Source organism: Gasterosteus aculeatus, chromosome 3 (genome assembly GCF_964276395.1).
Source record: "Gasterosteus aculeatus chromosome 3, fGasAcu3.hap1.1, whole genome shotgun sequence".
In the NCBI taxonomy this organism is placed as follows: domain Eukaryota; kingdom Metazoa; phylum Chordata; class Actinopteri; order Perciformes; family Gasterosteidae; genus Gasterosteus; species Gasterosteus aculeatus.
Window position 1 is genome coordinate 11,823,412 of NC_135690.1, and position 20,633 is coordinate 11,844,044.

Below are 20,633 nucleotides of genomic sequence, written 5' to 3' on the forward strand. Positions count from 1 at the left end.
AATTTGCAAGCTGTCAAATAATTGCAGTGGCGTTACGAGCATAATATTTCTGAAACCTGAGCTGTAGTAGCGCCGAAATTGTAGTGGAATGAGATGGAAGTACTCAAACAGTCAAGTTGACCTCAAATGTGAAGAGAAGTGCATTACTTAAGTGAAAGTACCTGGCTGCATTTCATTTACCTGAGAACCAGTGTTTGCTCTCCGGGATCCAGCTGCTGTTTAACTTCTCACACGTTCACGAGTCTCGTGTTTCACGCGAGCAGACGTCACACGACGACGACGACGCGGCGTGTGTTCACCGTAATCCCGGCCTGGATCCCCATCAAACACCGCCCAGCACGAAACAACGTTTAAATAAAATAAAAAAAACGCCTTATCGGCCGCTTCCTGCAGGCAGAAGTCTCGCTTAATTAACTTCGCCGCGCGCGCGCGCGCCTCTGCGCTCATCAGCGCCGTCAAACTCGGGGGGCTTTAAGACCCAGCAGAGGTGCGGTAGCCAACATCTGTCCCCACTGTGCGAGTTGCGCTCGGGCTCCGGGTCTGAAGACGCAACCAGGCGGCGGCGGCATCAGCAGCAGCAGGCGGAGCGGGTTCAGCGCGCATCCGGGATGCGAGCCGGTGCCGGAGGCTGGCCGGTGAGGGGAAGTGGAGTTCGGACGCACTGAGGCGCGGCCGCGAGAGACGAGCGTTCTGCAAAATGAAGACACCTATGGTAAAGGCTTCCTCTGGCGCGCGGCGATAGATTAGCAGTTGTTCTGCTGGCGGCTCTTACCTCCAGCATTGTTCGGCAAAGTGCGCTCCGATCGCCGTAACGCTGCTGTGTGCGCTGCGTCGGATCAAAAGATTAGGATCTGAACAATGGACATCCAGCTGGGCGCTCTGTTTGTCTCTAAGCTCCGGCTTTCTTTTCTTATAATAAACATCACAGCGCGCTCTGTTTTTATCTTTATCTTAATGCCGTTCCATGCATCTAAAAAAGTGCACATGTGTTGTTGTTGTTTTGCTTTAGTGGGTCTTGTGTTGATGCATGTTGCGAAATTGAGACAACAATTAAGCAAACAATGAAAACTAAACAAATCAATCGTGTCATTAGCTGTTTATCGTGTGCACATTGGAATGAATAGCGATGAATAACCTGCAAGCTGAAACTTACATGGTCAAGACACAATACTTTACTTTATCGTGCGTTTTGCAACCGTGCGTGTATTTGCTCCTGCATGGAGGTGAGCAATAACATGCGTGCTCGCAAAGTAACTGGAGATTACCACGCGGGGGGGCGGGGTGCGTCCACGTCACAAATCAGCAGGTGACAGTAGTTTTACTCGTGGGTGACATATGACATCCAGGCAGTGTGCTGTGCGCGCGGGGTGGACCACGTGACGATGATTCACGCAGCCCGTGCAGCCCGAACACGCTCCGCTGCCGCCGCCGGACGAATTAAAAAAAGCATCTGTTTGTGTCTCTGTGTCAGCGCCACGGGATGGCCGTGCTCCTCGTGCTCCTCCTGTGCGCGAGCTTGTTCCTCGTGTACAACGGCGGCTTCAACGGCGCTTCCAGGGACGCCAACGACACGCGCGTCCGACAGCACGAACATCTGCGGCGGCCCACCGAAGCCCCCGTCCGGGTGGCCAAGCCTCATCCGCCGGTCCTCCAGGGGTACAGCAGCATCATCGACCATAAGGTAAGCGCGTGTGCGTGTGCGCAGGAGGTGGGTGGATGGCATCAAGTGGGTTTGTCTAATTTGCTGCCACTTTCACTTTTCCCCTTCAGGTACTCGTTTGTGTGTATTTATGCACCTTCACTTTCTTTTCCTGGAACACACACACACACACACACAGCGCATTGTTGTGCCACACTCAATACCCACCTGTCGTTACTAATAACCGCTTATAGGCTACAAATGAAATCCCTTGCACTCTAATTGGTGAGCCATGCAGGACCTGCAGAGAGGTGAACCCTTGACGTCACAGCTGGGGTGTATTGACTTCCATCTATTTACCAAGCCAGGAGAGAACAATCAATGTGAGTGCTTGGGAGGGAAGGTGCTGCGAGTAAAGGCTTTTTTTTTTAAAGGCTATACAATGCAGGGAATTTGGTCGATGGGGCTGTGGGGCGGTTTGTGTTTTGTGGACGGCACTGCTGAGCCACAAGATGGATGCAACAGTTCTCCAACCATTGGGTCTGAGATGTTTAAGGTGTTTCATAAATGGACAGTTTTGGGGCGGACACAGATTATGAGACAATGAGCCTGGAAACTAAAAGAGACACAACAGGAATCAGATGCACGTCTCTTTGTCTCTTCACTTGTTGTTTTGTGTGGCTCTTTGTGGGCCACTTAGGTCGCTGCATCTCTCTCATTTAACATTTCTTTATAGTTGCTTTGCACCTTTGTCTCTTTGTGGTCGTTATGTGTTACTTCATTATCCGTTTGCATCTCGGCAGTAATGGTGTGTCTCTTTATTTTTGGCCTCTCTTTGCTTATTTTGGTGTTATTGGTGTCATTAGCTGTTCGTGTTGGTTTACAGTGTTTTTGTATTTTTTAGTTGGAGTTCTGTCGCATTGTTCTTTAGTCTCTTTTCTTTTTGCTGATGTTTATACAACGTTTTGATTCTCTTTATAGTTTTGTGTCTCTTTGTTGTAATTGCATTGACTTTTTACCGAGAAACGCTGACAGTCACTTCAACCTGTGTCCTGAAGGTCAGTTCTGTAATCCATCCATGGGCGGACTGATAACATTTTGAATGGTGGTAGTGCTCTATTTTTCAAGAAAATAAAAAGTTGGCTCCTGAAAGCATCCTTTACATCATCATATTTTGTCATAGGTTGCATATGGTTTGCCACTCAAGATACTGTTGCTGTGTGAAAGAGACAAAAAAGCAGCATGAACATATATTTGCTGGATATATATATATGTATATATATATATATATATATATATATTAGTGTATATGCATATCAATGTTTTTTCCTCCTTGCTCGTCGTTTTCATGGTGCCGGTCCTGGATGCAGCCGATCGTCTCATATATACATTCATGTACATTTGCACACACATGTTAGGCATTAGTTTGGTATTTAAAGATCATTTTAAAGCTGCACTCAGGGGATTTGTGATGTCGCTGAAGGGCATCAACACAATCCGTCAGAAAATGCGACTGGTTGAAGCCAAATCCACCGTTTTACATTAATTACATTTTTGATTTAATGTTGACTGTAGTCACTGCTGTACTGCAGTGTCATTTCTGTACATCTATCTGACAGTTGAGTTATAGGCACTTGAGAGTGACGTTGCATGTGGAATGTGGTTCTTGATTCCTTTTTTAAGGCAGTTTAAATCTTTCAGAGACAGCAGATTGACGAGCTGAGGGGGAAGAGAGACATGCAGCTGGAAGCTAACCTGGATGCTGTGGTTCGTCTTCAACCACCTTATCGCCTTAGCAACCAGAACATCCTGAAATATTTATTGTAGAAGCTTAAAACCAACCAGGTTTGTTATGAGTTAGGAATGTGGCCTCGAGAGTTAGAATAGTTCCAATGATTGACTTCCTGTATCCATGTGGGTCTTGTGACTCCGTTGACGTGGAGCGTGGACTCGTTGTTAGACAGAACGTTGAAATGCGTTTGATATATTTGCTGCGGCCCGTACGCCAGAGGCTGTTTTTCGGCTTTTGCTCTTGGTAACAAGAGTTACTGCGTCAATAAGGAATTTGCACAAATAGTTTTGAAACGAGTCATTCGTATTTCCAGACAGCTGACGGCAGCATCTGTTTTCTCACTGCCTGAAATGCCAATATTCAGTGACGGTGTATGTTTTGATTTGATGAGGATTTGCCTGTAATGCGTCAGTAAACCCAGCTTTGGATGAGAATTGATTTCCCCCCTCTAACGGGAGCAGCCGAGCACCCCGAGTAAACCACCAATTTATTTTTTTCTCTTGGCAATAAACCTATTGACATTTTAGAGAGAAGGGACATCAATTAGGGCACCGGCTCCACTGAACATCATTTATGCTTCTTCAAACCTGCCGTTTCATCACCCTCGTCACTCAGCCTGGTCAAGCACGCGGAAGCGCTTAACGCAGTCCAACCTTTTAAATACTTAGCATTCAGATTTCTGAGGCATTGCGTTTGACAACACGGGTGAACTTTCTCAGTGATGTCGAGAAAGTGAGAAAGTTATCTGCCTCGCCTCGCGCGGCGCGGAATGATTGGTGCTCTGACAGAAACATTTGTCTTCTTCATCTTTGCCGGCTGCCCTCTCTGCCATATTGGTCTCTCCCAGATATCAGCTGGCGGACGTGCAGGGTTCACCGCCAGTTTCACCTCCAGAGCATTAAACTCTCCACACCCAGATAACATTTCAATGCCTTTAAGTGTCTTGCTGAATTTTGGCCAAGACAAAATGTTTTTTTGTATTTTATTTATGCCTCTGAAATCCATTTAAATCCTGTTTACCCAGTATTTTCATGCATGTTTGATTTGGGTCAGAATGAAGGGTAATTTATTTCTAGACACGCTGAAGCATTTGTTGGCCTGGACTGTAGTAGGAGAGAGTAGATGAGCAAGCAACGAAAGAAACTTGTGAAGGAGATGAAAAGGGAAGGAAACTCTTGAAGAATAGGGCAAAGGGAATGAGAGAAGAGGACAAAACCAGCTAAGGGTGAGGATGGAATGAACAATAAAAGAGAATACAGGACCCGAGAAAAGGTTCATGAGAGAATGAGACAAGAGATTGAAGGGGGCGGAATACGAGAGCGGAAGACGATGTTAAATCCCACGGGGTTCCCTTTTCTTACGGCAGGATCCTCGGTTTCATTTTCTCAGTGAAGAGGAGCGGGCCGACAGGAAATCACTCTCATCCGTCTCTCCGTGGAGATGGAGGGAAGAGTTGGCGTAACAACCCTCCCCCACGCGCCCAGATTGCCTTTCTGACGCAGCTATCATGCAGATTCCCAACTGATATCATGTGAGACCGGTGGAGGAGGGTTGGGTGCAGACGAGGGGAGTCCCATCAAAGATCAGGCACCATGGAATGCCACGAAGTTGGCTGACTTGACGCCTCCAACGAGACGCGAGATATTTTTATGTGATTTGAGTTTGAACATATACGACATTCAGAGCATGAATAAAGCCGTTGTTTGTACTGCGCTGTTAGCACCATTAGCTAAGAGATACTGAAGCATGATGAGATCCAATGATATGCTCCCAATGTCATTATTATTATTATTCCATGCATTCCTCTTTTGCAAAGACGTCAATCATCACGCAATCCACACTGCACCTTTACTGGACATTTGATTCAGCCGCTGAAGTGACACAAGAAATTTACAAAGCAGAATCTTCTGCACAAACACTGGACAGAGTTTGTTTAGACATATCCGTGCTCTGGCAGGGTCACACTGCTTAAAGGCATTTTAACAAGGAGACAAAGGAGTCAAAGGAGAAGTCATCCCTCTCCAAACTTAAGCTTTACTGACAGCTGGAGACGGGAGATCTTTAACATTTCATCTCAGACAGTGACATCTTTTATTCTCTGAACAGCAGCGCAATTTTTTACCTTTCATTAGGATTATGCTTTGGTACCAGCCAATTTGAGAGCAAGACAAATGAGAAGTTGCACAAGTAAACTATGTTTGTGACAGTGGTAGAAGAAATATTCCCATTTTTTGCTTAAGCAAATGTACTAAGGCAACACTGGGACACACTGTACTACAAGTCAAAGTATTATCAGCATAATTTACTTAAAGTATAAGGAGTGACAGGACTAATTGCGCAGTAAAATGTTTCCTGTCAGTACTGTACTGCTATTTTTAGGTTATGTTTTACTGCTGTAGATGTTTAATGTTATGCTATGAATGAACCACTCGATACCGGCTCCAAGGTGTTTTTTAATGGTTTATTTAGATTAAGATTTCAAAAAATGCAAAATCTGTCAGATAAATGTATTGAAGTAAAATATTATATATTAAGTACTTTGTATTTGTGTTTACGGAGAGTGCCTGAGTGAGTTTAAGTTTAACACTGGTGGGTGTGTGAGTTTGTGTTTTTATTTACCATTTTGAGTTTTAAGCCACAACACAAACTTCATGTAACATTAGCTGTAAATTACAATTATTTGAATGCCCTGTTAAAATAAAAACTAATGCTCGGTTCCGACTAAGAGGAGAGAATAGTGGTTTCGTTATGCCACAATTGGGGCATAGTCTTGGATTTCAACTTATCTCCGGTGCATTCTGCTCCTGCCAAACATAACAGCTTCAGGCACTTTCCAACGCGGGGCCTGGAAAGCAATTATGGATGAAGAGTGGGATGGGGAGGAGGGCGCTGCCTCTCGATAAGCATTCCCTCAACGCAGCAATCTCACACTCGGGGCCTTTTGGCATTCTTTGGTTAGGGAATCACCGGTAAAGTCATACATTTTCAGCATAAAAGAAGTCAAGGGATGTTTCTTGAGCCGTGAGTCATGAGTTGAATGGTGATTTCATGCCTCTGCATGTTTTAACCTTTGGTGCTCGGTAAGATGTAGCCTGTGGGGCGCTCTTGTTATGTGGCCCCATGAGGGACCTGTGAAGGAGCTGAAAAGGTTAAACTATAATAAATGGATGATACCTTTTTTGGCACAGCGTCAGGAGATAAATGATGAGGCACAACCGGCAACCGATCGGATTAGAAACGGGATCCCAAACGGTTGAATACCACGGTTATTAAAAAGAGGGGTTTGCCAAAACAAAGAGCTGCATGGGCAAAGAAAAGAGAAAAGGACGAGCGGAGTTTTCTTACCGAGCAAGTAAGCTGCTGTAAGCGAGTGTTTTGCTGCTTCGACATTAAATCGATGTCGTCCTTCGGTCGCAACGATCCCAGTTTCAGAGCACACTTCGATGCGCGTCCCATCGCCAGGCGCCCCCGTCATTGTTGTTCATTAAATATCCTCTGATCTCTGAATCTCACTGACGAGCCAACTGCACACACCTCCACTGGTGTTATGGAGTAAGCATTTTTTCCTTCACATTATAAGGAGCGACTTCCTCCTCCTCCTCCTCCTTACTTTCTGCCTGAGGAACTACACATTCATTCTAGTTATCTCAACAGCATGGCGTTTCATGGGAGCCCGAGTCTCTGTAGTGTAAAACAGGTACCGTCCATACTCTCAACTTTGTGTGACGCATCGTCTCATGCACTGGAAATGTCAAAGTATGCATCCAAATGGGGAACAAATGAGTAAAGAAAATTGGAATAAATGAGTGTAAAAAAAAATCGCAGATGCTTGAGGGCTCGCCGAATGGTTCAAAATGAATATGGACGTACTTAAACACAACATGAGGGAATCTGTGTCCGAGGAGTAGAGTCAATACCTTCTGTACACTCCGGAGATTTGTTGAGTCTTTGCCGAGGAGATGTTAAGCTGTAGGCATTGCAGTTGCTTTACAACGTTACCGATTACCCCATTTACCCGTTGGCCTTTTGCACTTCTTCGCAGATGTCAACCAAGCAGCGTGCGTAGTAGATACACACATTATCTCTGGCCGTGCAGCAATGTCATTGCGTCTAGAAGTCGCCTCTCGCAAGTAAAGTATACAAAACTTAAAACTGCACCTGGATGTAATCAGGATTCGGGTTGCTTTAAATGTGCGCAAAGATGCGACGACGGAGATGAGTGTGATTACCATGTTAGTGTCATCAAGACATAAGACATAATTACAGTCTGGGTTTAGTCAACGTAGAATCAACAAAGAAAAAAGGAGACGTTTTGAAAGGATGAAATTGCCTTGAGACGGCCCCCCGTTGATTGTGTGCCACTGCCGTGGACATAGAGGGAAGTAGTCGTTTTAGGAGGCGTGGAGGATAGAATTTGTGCAAACAGCTTCCCACACACGTGTTCACGCCGTGTCAGTCACTGTGGAAAGCGGGCGTGACTGTCGGTTTGTTTCTTTCAGGAAAGACTTTTTTTTTTCCGCCTGCAGATGCTGCAGCACCTCCCTCTCCTCCAGCCCCCTGGAGCATCCAGGAGGTTCGTACACACTGCAGTTTTGGCCTTAGATTTTTTTTACTTTATTCAGATCTCGGACGATCCTTTTGTAGGAAGCGGGTCAACATGACATGTAGGTTGAAGTTTCTATAATTGATTACAGGCGGGGAGGAGGCGCAGGGTGTAGTCGATGTGTTGTGACCCTCGTCGGCTCAGCTCAATCTCATCAAAAGAGCTCCTCATTTCCTGCAGTTGAAATTAAGAATGGATCAAGATGGGAGGTTGGAGGAAACATGTTTCTTCCTTGTAAATCCTGGATAATCTAGCAACGTTATTTTTACGACCACACATTTCTAAATCCGTCATTTTGGCATGAAAAATGGTTCTAAATACGATAATAATCATAAGCCTTGGCTGCCGATGACATGAAGAAGAAGTTAGAGGTGTGAATCAGAGCGCATGCAAATTCAAAATCCTTTGTTGAATTTGTGAGCAAAACGCTTTAGCTGTTGAAATAGTTTAAAATCTACTCAAAAATTGACGTAATCTGCAGATTATTTGGTCTCAACATCCTGATCCTGAGCTTTAACTCGCTGTTTTATCAAAGACATTTTTTAATGCTGTTGTTTGTCTTTTGGAGAGATGATCTGAATTAAATGAAATGGTAATTTACAAGTATTGTATTTAAAGTATCAGCTGAGCCACAAGACATCTTAAACTCCAACAATCAAGGTCGGATTGACTAAAGACGGTAAAATAAGGACAAACGCATTACTTTTTCAATGCGGTTTCTATAAAAGGATTATGAAAAGTAGTTAAAAATTGTTACAAGTCAGAGGAAAAATATATATATTTTTAATTGTTGTATCATAGGCAGCATATATGTTGGTATTTCACACCCACACAAACTTGTATCGACTAAAAATATATTGTATGTGAGGCCTTGTTCCCTCTTTTGATTGGCTTCTGCAAAGCATAATTAACCTGCACTGAAAAAATAACATGCATCAACAAAAAAACTAATTACAGCCCCACAGCTTCTCTGCAAGATCTATTTTTCGAGATATCAAGTCCAATATCAAGCATTCATTTATGTTCATTATAAACCAGCAGGCAGGTTGATTTGAAAACTGCTCGAGCTCGAGCTTCTTTGTAATGAAATTAATGGAATTCATCGTTTGCCGAAACAATCTGATAAAAACCTTTGGAACAGCGCTTGAGTGTCTTTCACATCTTGCCAGCAGGGATCAAACCTCTATTCTTGGGGGAAATCCCTTGGAATTTCCGCCTCTTCCCAGAGTGCAGTAATTTGTACAGTTGAGATAAACAAAAGTGAAGTTGCTTCAACGCTTATCATCACTCGGTGGTTTCAATCGATGCGCTCTGCTTTGCTAATAGCAGTGGTGCCTAAATACCTCCAGATCACAGAAAAGTTTTGAACAAAAAATAAAAAAATTGTGCACGTTTTTACTGTCAACCACAATGACAATAAGACATCTGGCAAAAGTTAATGATATGAACGGAAATTAACAGATTTCGGGGGGCTCATTGCGGAAATCGAAAAAAGAGTTTCTTTCTGTTTATGAGCCAAAGATGAGTCCATTTCCTCGGCTCGTAGTCGGTGTTAATTCCGTCCTCCATCATCATCTTGTTAATTTTGCAACAAAAGCCTTGATGATGATGATGATGCCTCAGATGCTCCGCTAATAGCTGAGAGGAAAGTTATTAGCAGCAAAGTCTTTAATATCCCTTTTAGTACTTCTAACAACATTTATTTTTATTTTACGCCACTAGAACAGACAAAGCAACATTTTTCTGACATTAAAATGTGTATAAAATAGTATTTACGGATTATAATTTCCCAACCTTTTTAGAACTGCCACAACATTAACAGTTATTTACCTCCAGACATTTCACATTGAGATTTGTTTGAAGACCAACAAAAGAAATCAATATTTCACTTCGAAGCAATTAAATGAGAAAGGCCCATAATGAGCAGAGATTTATGGACCGTAACTTTGTTATTTTCTTCTTTTCTACTCAATTAACCGTCTCTCACTCCTTTTAAAACCCCTGTTTGGAACCAACAGATTAAACTACTTAATTGTATATGAGGTAATAGTTTCGCCTCAGTAGATACAATGTTGTAAAAAACTACTTAAGCATTGATTGGTATCAAAATCAGTATTTCATTTCTAACAGGATACTACTATGCGGAATTTTTCTTTTGTACTTGCATTTTTACCTCTTTTGCTTGACTTTTAACCAAAGGCATGTATATTGTTGTGTTGATCCTTTTGCTGAAGTGGATTGTCTGAGCACCGCTCACCTTTTTCCTCGCTGTGCGGTAACGTGAAAATGGCCGATCATTGCTCATTAGGAGATAGGACGCCGCGCGAGCGACTCCGCGACAGAAGACTGCTAGCATGCGTGCGCACATTGTTTGTGTTTTTAGGAATCCCTGTAGGCAGAGCACACGGAGGATTAGACTAATGAGCGCGGTGTTTGTGAGGGAGAAAAAAGAAAAGAAAAAAGAAAACAACCTCTAAACAGCCAATTACCGATGTGAGGAATTATTTCTGTCATCCTGGAGATAAATGCGTGCGAATGTAACGCTCATTTGAATGTTCCCAATCAGCAGTTTGATTATTATCACATCTCACAAAGAAAATGAAAAGGCATTACCTTGACAATAAATTATTCATTTCATTAGTGTTTGCTTTTTCAACCCAAGTCTGTGGGAATGCAGCGGAAAAAACATCAGCAATGAAACGTACCGTCAGTGAAAGTACATCGGAATTATCATCAAAATATACTTAAGCTGTTAAAAGTAGGCAGGAAAATGCGTCATGTGACATTAACGTGCAAGCATTAATGTAACAGATTATGGTCGAAATGCACTTATTGTGAGTCGCTTTGGATAAAAGCCTCAGCTAAATGACATGTAATGTAATGTAAGTGTCATGTACAGTAACTCCAGGATGTATAAGTGCCATTTCAAGAGTTTCAAGGTTATTTTGATGATTATGAGGATAATATCGTGAACTGCAGCTATTTCACAAAGGATAATCGTGCTTTGACATATTTATACATCGCCCCATCTTCCCACGTCTTTTATTCGCAAGATGTGAAAAGTCAAACAATTTATAAACCACCGGTTGACTCAATAACGGTGTAATATATTTTATAAGCTCCCCGTGGGTTTTATGAAATCTTCTTCAACAGAAAACGTTGACCGTTACAATAACTCCCTCTGAAGTGCCATGGAGGGAGGTATGGAGTATCTCTACTTGAGTACAGTACTTCTTTTCTTGTAATACGTTACTTTCCACCACTGCCGGGACACAAAGAGATTAGAAGACCCTCGCGTGTCCTGCTTGCAGAATATGAGTCCTGTGGCCTCCCAGGAACCTCTTGAAGATTGCCGTCGCTGGCAGCTGGTGTTTTAAACACTCACTCTTGGACGGGCACTAGTTCCTCTCTCTCATCCTCCTCTGCGCCGGCACGTAATGGATAAACTCCAACTCGAATATTCAGCATCGAAAATGTTTTCAGAGGGAAGCGGAGCTTTACTCAACATCTGTACTGGAGTATTGGGCATGTATTATTGATGTCTTCTTTTTGTTTTTCTTTGGCTTGTTGCTGTACTGCATATATTATTGAACACAACAGTAATTGCTCATTTGGGATTTATCTCTACGAGATTTATTACACGCCAAGATTTAACAGCCAGTCTCCAGTCTGGGAGAAGTTTCTCGTGCTGGTGTGAAAATTGCCTGTTTGTCCTTGTTCACAAATAACAAACTTGTCATCGCGAGTTTGACAGCTAATGGTTCCTTATTCAAATTCGTGCCCGCTGACCCTCACCGTGCGTATATTCAACATCACGCTAGGTTCATACTGTGCCTTTTATCTTTCAGTTTCATTTTCAGTGTATACTTTAGCAGTTCATAGTGGCGGAAGCCGTTGATCCCACCAGACTTCTCTTAACAAGATCATCGTTTCGTTATCAATTCAGTAAATAGTCCACCGCTCACCACTGTACTTGGCGATCACCGTCGCCCACAAGGGGAACACATCAGCCTGACTGATAAATAAACAACGTGCCGATGAAGGCGAGCTCACTCGTGAATTACGGGGTGATCTTCCTCAAATGCAGATGTCAGGTGTTAGGACCAAAGGAGGAATCCCGCAGATGTTTTGAGGCCACCGCTATCGCCTAATCACCTCATCAGTCACCGTGACTTGAGTGCGTCTGTGAAGCCAGGGCGCGTTTCTAACTTTTCAGATAGACGCCCCTGAAACCTTCTGCCTCTCCGAAGGCTCTGCCCCAGTTTCGTTGGTCTCCAAAGTGCTTCTTTGTCTGACAGCCACTCCTGTCTCACTGCTCCTCTTTTCCATCCATCTGATCGCCCATCATTCCTCTCCCTTCCTTTTGTCTCCCATGTCCTCCCCCTCTCTCTTTGTCTCTTTGCCTCCCTCTCTCTTCCTAATGTCCTTCTGTCATTTCCCGCCTGGCTTTTTTCCCCCTCCTCCATCTTCTCCACCTCCTGCTAGATTTCAGAGCCCAGAAAGTGAGATATTCTTTGGCCTGGTAAATTGCACCTCATGTTTTGTATTCATGCCAAGGCAATCATTCCTACAGGAACGTGTCTGTGTGTGTGTGTGTGTATGTGTGTGGTCCTCGCAGCTGCAGCTCTCTCCTCCTCCGTTGTGGGTGGAGGTTATGGGGACAAACCGTGGCTGCACCATTGTACAGTCTGCACCAGCGGCTAGCAGCCTTATGTGGAGGCAATTAAGGCAAAGGAGTGTGGTTTGTATCAGGCGCAACCCCTTTGTCCTCCTACTCCCACTGGCTTGACACGTCTGGCTGCCCGGGTGCGATCCCTCCAGCTGCTCATACTAATAGAAAACCTGCCGCAAGTGTTTCTCTTCTTTGGGCGAACCTGAACGAGCGGGGCCGAGGGAGAAGAGGAGGAGGAGGTTCACGTTGTCTCTGGGAGGAATGGGGGTGAAGCAAACAAGGTGCAGCATTCTTGCTCTCACCTCGGCAGGTGGTGAGGAGAGTTGAGGTTTGATGATGGAGCGCCCGGGGTAGAGTCGGGTCGTCCGTCTATCTCGCGATCTGCAGGGGTGTTTGCTTTTTCTTTGGGACACAAGGGCATTTTAGATGAGCAGGAGAGCAGAGGAGAGTGAGACAGAACATCATTTGTGAACTCAGTGTGGGTGGGAACACACAGCAACACCTGTTAAATATAAAATGGAGCCTAGTATTTGTGATTTCACTGTGTTTTTTTCTTGTCACAGAATTGAAAGTACAATTAAGCAGGAAAATGTCTCTCCTGGATTTTTCTATATTTTATAGTTATTCTGTAGTCATGGTTTTACTTGTGAGCTCTCTTCATAAGTTGCATGTGTAGGAAGCTGTGAAAAGGTCAATCAACAGCATTTGAGAAGTCAAAATTATAAATCCAATTATTTTGCAGGAAAATATGATAATTTTAGAGCCCATTTTTTTGTCAGAATTTATTTCTACTTTCCTACTTTGGTAATAATCTCTGAGGTCAGGACCTCCATGTTGGAACGTTTGGATCGGGAAACATTGATGTTTATATGCAAGACAATTTTGCTGCTGTTTCAGTGGCTAATGATTATGAATATAACTTCAATATTTCTGTTTACATGCAGGCAGCCTCCACCATGTATAACTTCAACCGCCTTCTTGAAAAGCCTGGTCTTGTAATGTGTTTGCGTATCCAAAAACTTGTTGATGGTCTTTGAATAACATTTAAAAGAAGGAATGTTTCTTTAAGCATCTTCTCCTTCCCTTTGTGTCTATTTCTTTCTTCGGTCTGGACGGCTTGTTGCATGTAGAAAAACTTCCAAACTAAAGAGATATTAATCCACAGTTTTCTTACTTTTTTAACTTAGGACAGCCATTAAGAACGATTAATGGTACCTATGCCATTAGAAGGAGTGCTCATCTGCTAACTAACACAGCAATTAGACTAGTCATACAATCTCTAGTTCTGTCAAATCTGGACTACTGTCCTGTTATCTGGTCTAGTGCATTATAGGAAGAACTTAGTAAACTTCAGCTGGCTCAGAACAAAGCGGCAAGACTAGCACTCCACTGCTAGTGTGGAGGATGTGCATGCCGGGCTGTCGTGGAGGAGGGTGGATGAAAGACTGGCATGCAGCCTTATGCTGTTTTTAAATAATGTGTATTTCTCACAGAAAGCCGTCGGTTTGTCTTTACAGTTCTCACATGCAAATGAGAGACATGGTTATAATACTAGACAGGCACTAAGTGGTCACTTTACTGTTCCTCTACTGAGAACCAGTGCACTTAAGCAAACAGTAATGCACCTCTGCACTACTCTGCACTGTATTTGACTCTTAACAAGAAATACAGGTGATTTCAAAAGGAAACTTATGGCAGCAATAATCAGAAAGGGAATCAGTAATTAGGTATTATTTGAGGTATTTTTGGACAAACAAAAATGTATTTTTGTTTGGGATCCTTAATAAACATAATAATAAACTTAAACATAAACAGTCAACTTTGGCTGAGAACCTCATGAGAGCAAACGTTGTCATTTGATTTTCCAAGATGAACGTCATGATTTTGATTGATTTAGGACTCATCAATTAGTCTTTTGGAAGTCTGTAACCAAATCTGCTCATTAGTTGCTGCCAATTCTCCATATTAGAATGTATATTCAGTTTAATTTACTCCAAGTAACCATTTAGTTGCACTGCCCTTAACTTATGATTAATGTCATTCTACATTCTACTACTGAACCGTCCCTCACATTCACATCGAGGAGTCGTTACTAAGTTGTTGTGGTTTTGGGTTTGATTGCACTTTTTGTTTAACAGTGTGCTGTCATATAGTGCCAGGTGTGCACTTTGTGTGTTTTCGTCCTGTGTGTGGAAGAGTAAAGAGACTCGCACGTCCTGCGCTGCATTGCGTCCCTCATCCAACGGCGTACACTTTGCTCACAAACATGTACACACAGGGCACATTTTCTATCTCCGCTCTGCAGCGCTGTATACATTTCTATTTTTTTCTTCCTGACACACTCGCTCACACACACTCACACGGTGAAGAGGCCTCTTTACAGTCCCGCTTGCTTTGAGGATCAGAGCTCGGCCCGCCATCTGTCCCCTCCTTCAAATGCTCCGGATGTTATCGGCTCTTCTTCCAGCCGGAACCCGCCACAGATCATCAACCAAAAGCCAAACCTTCTACCTTCATCAGCCAACTTTCAGCGGTTTCTTTTTTAGGCCAGATGCTGTTTTCTTTTTCTTCTTTTTTTCTATGCCGAAGTAGATAATTGCCCCCCATCAAAGATGTCTTCTTTTCAAGGCGCTCACAGGAAACTCTGCCCTAATTAAGACCACAGCGTCGGAGCAGCAGGAGCTGTCAACCTGGAGTACCACCGCTGATCGCCGGGATCCCTAATTGCCCCTGTTTTTCGATACCCACCCTCCCTTTCTGTTGCTTCCTCCTCTTCTTCATACCCGTCTTCATTAGTCCTCAGCGGCGGCGGCTCCACCACCTCGGCTCTCTCTAACGATCGGACGGACGCGCAACGCCGGACAAACGAGTCCAAGCAGGCCGCTGTGCTCATCAGCGCAGGAGAAGCACGTCTCCTCTAAATAGAGCGCCTTTAACCAAATTCACTTTTTCTTCTGTTGTTGGCTCCTGCTGGTGTGCGGCTCTCAAGGCCATTTTGTTTCTCTATTTCAGTGAATTTATTTATGTCCCTCACGCCCTTCTGTCCTTTTTTTTTTTTTTTAATCATCGCCCATCATAAATTGCACATTTTTTAATAAGTCATATTTTTCTTTTTGGTCAATGTATAATTTAGTCTCTTTTTTTGTAATACAAAATTACAGTTGGTATCTAATGAAGTCCTTTTTTGTCATCGTCTCATCTCAGGCATTGAGAAAAGGTTGTTGACTCATATTCATAGTTTTTGTTAGTTTGCCCACAGTGGACAAAAACTGCAATCAAAATCCAGTAAACAACACACAAATGACATACAATAAATAAATATATATATTGAGAATTGACTCCTCTTTTCTTTTCTTTATTTTTGAACCGTTTTGCTCCAAGCTGTCAATAACTTCTGACCATGTGTGGAAGACTTCTCTTGGAGGAGGCTACAGAAAACAGAGTCTTTAGGGAGTGCAAAGGTCGTACCTGGCGGCTGAAAATGTTCTATTGGGTTGTTGATTCTCGATACTGGACATCCAGACAGTGTCCTGCTGGGCTGCATGATTGCCGCCTCTCAGCCCTTATTCTCAGTTTCACGTCCCCGAAGACCCGGCATCCTCACTGAGCCCCCCCGCCCCCTCCTACTGCATTCATTCACCCACACAAAATCAATAACAACTTGGGAATGGCATCTCTCCGCTCTGAGGGGGTCCGGCACACGTCAGGCGTAATGCTTCACTGAAGTTTCAGTATGTCTTTTCCTCGAGGGGCCGAGCTTAGTTGGTGAATGGAGAGGGGGTGTGAGGGGGGGGGGGGGGTCTGGTGAGGAATTAAAGGGGATTTCGTGCCCCCTTAAGACCCATGTGAGTTTTAAACCACCTATTCGATGCCAGCATGCACTGCCAGACCTGCACCCGTGGGACCCATGCACAGTGAAAGGCTCTGAGCACCGACTAAGAAGCTAACCAGGTCCGGCCGGAGTGCCCGACCTTTCACAGTAATAATGTGTTCCTGAACTACAAATACCACTCAGCACTACCAGGCTTGTCCAGAGCAGCCTTACAAACCCTGTAAACACATTTTCAGGGACAAGCATCATGTTCAATCAGCGCTACGACATCAGAACACTCTCGTTGGTCCCCGCTGACCCCGTCGCCCTCTGCACTCAGGGATCCCGCCTCCCCAGGTGTGCCGGGGGCTCGGTCGGCCTCTCACCTCCCCCTATCTCTCTCTCTCTCTCTCTCTCTATCTCTCTCCACGCAGCTGTGACAGCGGCGTTTTCCTCGGGGGAGGAAGCCTGGCAGTGTGAGTGGTGGTGCACGCACCCCCTGTGAGGAAGCAGCGTGAGGAAACAGAGGAGGGCGACCTCGGATGTCCGGGTTGTCGCTGTGATAGGTGGAGCAGAGATGTGGGCGCCGTCTGTCTGCGTGGTGGTTTTGTACGTTTTACTAGGCCGTAGGATGGATTAGTGGGCTTAATGGAACCAGGCCAGGCTCCCGTTGTGTTGCCACAAGTGGGACAAGGTCACCCCTTAGGCTGGAAATCTCATTATTAGATGAAAAACTATGTTTTCATGGTGTGAGCCTGTAATAAGTTATTCACTGGGTGCAGATTCTCCAAAGTGCTGATTTAGACCGTTTCTCTATTTGACATAATAGTAAATTGAGTTTTTATTATTTTGATAATAATTAGTTGCAACTTTAAAAATATCATATGTTTAATAACTTCTATCACTTCAGTAGATAATGGACTGATAATGGTATTTTGGTCCCCAGAGGAAAATTTGTGCAAAACTGCACATACAGTTGACATATCTGTATATAAACACACTATATACATATGCACTTTATAAATTATATATATATATATATTTTAGACTTTAATAAAAACTCAGCAGCCATAGTTTAAATGCAGCAAACATGTAAATTATGATCGAAATTGTAGGAAATTTATTTTGGAACGATGACTTTTACCCAGCCAGTTTTTTGGTAAACTAGAGTTTCCATCAGCTCAACTCAAACCACCGTACTGCATGGGTGACCTAACTCCGGCTGAAATGGAGAGCCTTGTCCAGACCATCCGGACGATTTCTTGGTAATAGGCTGACCGAGCTCCCTGAAGTGGCCAATTCTAGGCAGCGAGGCCCACTTAAATTCTCTGTGAGACAGAGGAAGAGAGAATAGTGTCTGTGGAACCACTTAAAAGCCCCGGGGTGAAAATGGGATTTCAGACCTGCTCCACTGGTGCTGCGGCGCTACAGCCAGACTGGCTGTCAAGGTGCTGCCAGGTGGCTGAGGGGAAAGGGTGGGGTGCGGAGCAGATGGAAGGATGGGGGCTGCTGCTGGTGTTCTTGTAGACCGCCAGGACCTCATTAGCTCAACATTTCAAACACTTTGGCACTGAGGGGACTCTCACTGCCTCTATACATCTTCTCCTCTTTTGTGATCTTTTCTTTTTCCTCTTTTAAACGCTTGTTTTTTCTTATCTCTGTATTGTTCTCCGCCTGCTTCTCAAGGTGTCATTAACCAGATGAGGCTGTTCAGCTGTTAATCTGCCACTAAGTCAAAGTCAGAGCATGAGGACAACAATGACACGCAAACACATCCAGCTATAATCATTTGTTCTGGTTAACGCCATGAAAATGTAAATGTATTATGGCAATAAGAATGTCTATAACCATCATATGTCTGCTGGGGACATATTTCATTGGGCATTAGAGGGCTCTGCATAGCCTAGTTTGCATATCATTGCTTATCAGGGCAGGGGGAATACACAGACAACCCCACATGCACACGTATGAAGAACGTGTCTAGCAGCCTCATGCACACACACACACACACACACACCACAAACATGCAGATCGGCTTAACATACGCGAATAGGTTTATGTTAATGATTGATGTGCTTGCACAAGGCAGAGCTGAAGGAAAAAACAGGCTACGTTCTAAATTGACTGTATATGTAGGTTTAAACAGTAGCTGGGTCTTCAACGTGATCATTGTACGCATTAATGTAGAGAAGAAATAGCAGAATAATCAGGAAGATGGAAAAATGCAATTACAGCTATTGCAGGTAATTACAGCTATAATTCAAATGAAAAATACTACATGATGCTAATGTTGGATTTGGTGGATTGGGAGACCTTTCACATTTGTTTTTACACAGATATGACGTTACTGCTGAGTTCTCTTGCTGCAACCATTATAGTTGCATCAATCATTAAATAGAATAAAACAGCATAAATTGCTTGTATTGTCCTACAAACAGTCAAAAACACAAATACATTATTTTTCATTAAGATATTGTGTAAAAAAAGGCAAGACATTGCTTTATTCCTGAATTTGTTTGACAATATGCAACGCTGACATTATTCAATTTTAGGTCTCTGCTAGTGTTTGTTTATTTTTATTTTAGCAATACATGATATGAATTAAAAAAATTAAAAAGGAGACCAAAATCAAGCATAAAGAAAGAACAGAAAGGTTGTGCATATGGGCTCATAAGTACCCAAATGTACACATTTATTCTTACATGAAACAAATCAAATGCACATTGAGTTGAACAAAGCACATGACCAGCTGTATTTCATCCTGTTGATAGTAGACAAAGATAAAGTATTAAAGTTTGTTTTGTATTGGTACATTAATCCTCATATTCATTACGTGGATTATGTTAATAGGACCTTTCATAAATATCCTAAAGAGTTCCTGAGTTTCAAATATTGAATTTGATGAATAGGTTTATACTTAATAGGAAGCCAACATGAATTTGATGAAGCGGGACGGTTGTTTGGGGGGTAAAAACACATTCCTCTGTTGTGTGCGCGTGGGAGAGAGATGTAAGGTGAATCCTTTGTAAGACCGCGGGGTTTCCACCAATCGCAAAGCAATATGACAAGCTGCATTTCCCCAGGAGGCTCTGTCGCAACCCATTTGTCAACAAAGCAATTCCAGCCTCAAACACATAGCAAAGCTTTTTAACAGAGTCCCCCTAGGTGTGCATTTCTGTCTGCTTTGCATATTTCTCTATAAACTTGGGCTAAACACAACTTTCAAAGTAGTTTTGACATCTGGGGAAAAAAATAGTTTCATACAAATACATGCACGGTGCAAAATAAATCATTCTCATGGCTTTGCTGCGAGTGGGAATGACGAGACCTCAACAGTGTGATGCACGGTGTATCTTTTGTATGATAAAGTTATTTTCCGTTTTTTATGTTTTTGCCGCCAATCAGCCTCCCAGGATGCACTGCCAGACCTGCGCCCTGGTGACCAGCTCGGGTCACCTCGTAGGAGGCGGTCGCGGCGAAGAGATCGACCGGGCCGAGTGCGTCATCCGCATGAACGACGCCCCCACCGCCAGGGGCTACGCCAGGGACGTCGGCCGGCGCACCTCCCTGCGCGTCATCGCTCACTCCAGCATGCAGAGGGTGCTGCGGAATCGCCACGAGCTGCTCAACGCCAGCCAGGACACCACGTTCATCTTCTGGGGGCCCAGCAGCTACATGAGGCGCGACGGGAAGGGCCTGGTGTACAATAACCTGAGGCTGATGAACCAGGTGCTGCCCAGACTCCGAGTCTACATCATCTCCTGGCAGAAGATGCTGCAGTTTGACGAGCTCTTCAAGAAGGAGACCGGCAAGGACAGGTGAGGAAACGATAACCACAATGAGAGTCTAAGAACGCAAGAAGTAAGATTCTATCCATGCGATGGTATTTAGTCAATGTTTAATGAATGGAGGAGTAGTTCAACAGAATTTAAAACGGCAATTTTTGGGCCGAGGTTCAGATTAAACTTCAAGGAAAAGAAAGTATCTGTTGTATTTAACCCACAAAATATGAAATTTAACAGCTTCACCGTTTGCTCGGGGAAACTGTGGTAAAATATCCATTATTTAAAAAAGCTTTGAGTTTGGCGAAGGCCCTCATCTTGGATCACGGCCGTC

At 43.7% G+C, this 20,633-nt stretch overlaps 1 protein-coding gene across 1 annotated transcript in view; it reads left to right on the forward strand.

The window, feature by feature from the left end:
• Positions 1-483: 483 nt before the first annotated feature.
• st6galnac5a (ST6 (alpha-N-acetyl-neuraminyl-2,3-beta-galactosyl-1,3)-N-acetylgalactosaminide alpha-2,6-sialyltransferase 5a) overlaps positions 484-20,633 on the forward strand; it is a 28,691-nt gene continuing 8,541 nt past the window's right edge. The window contains exons 1-3 of the mRNA XM_040172326.2: positions 484-712; positions 1,472-1,681; positions 19,923-20,335. Coding sequence (XP_040028260.1) covers positions 698-712; positions 1,472-1,681; positions 19,923-20,335 — 638 coding nt within the window. The 5' untranslated portion in view covers positions 484-697. The remainder of the gene's footprint in view (positions 713-1,471; positions 1,682-19,922; positions 20,336-20,633) is intronic.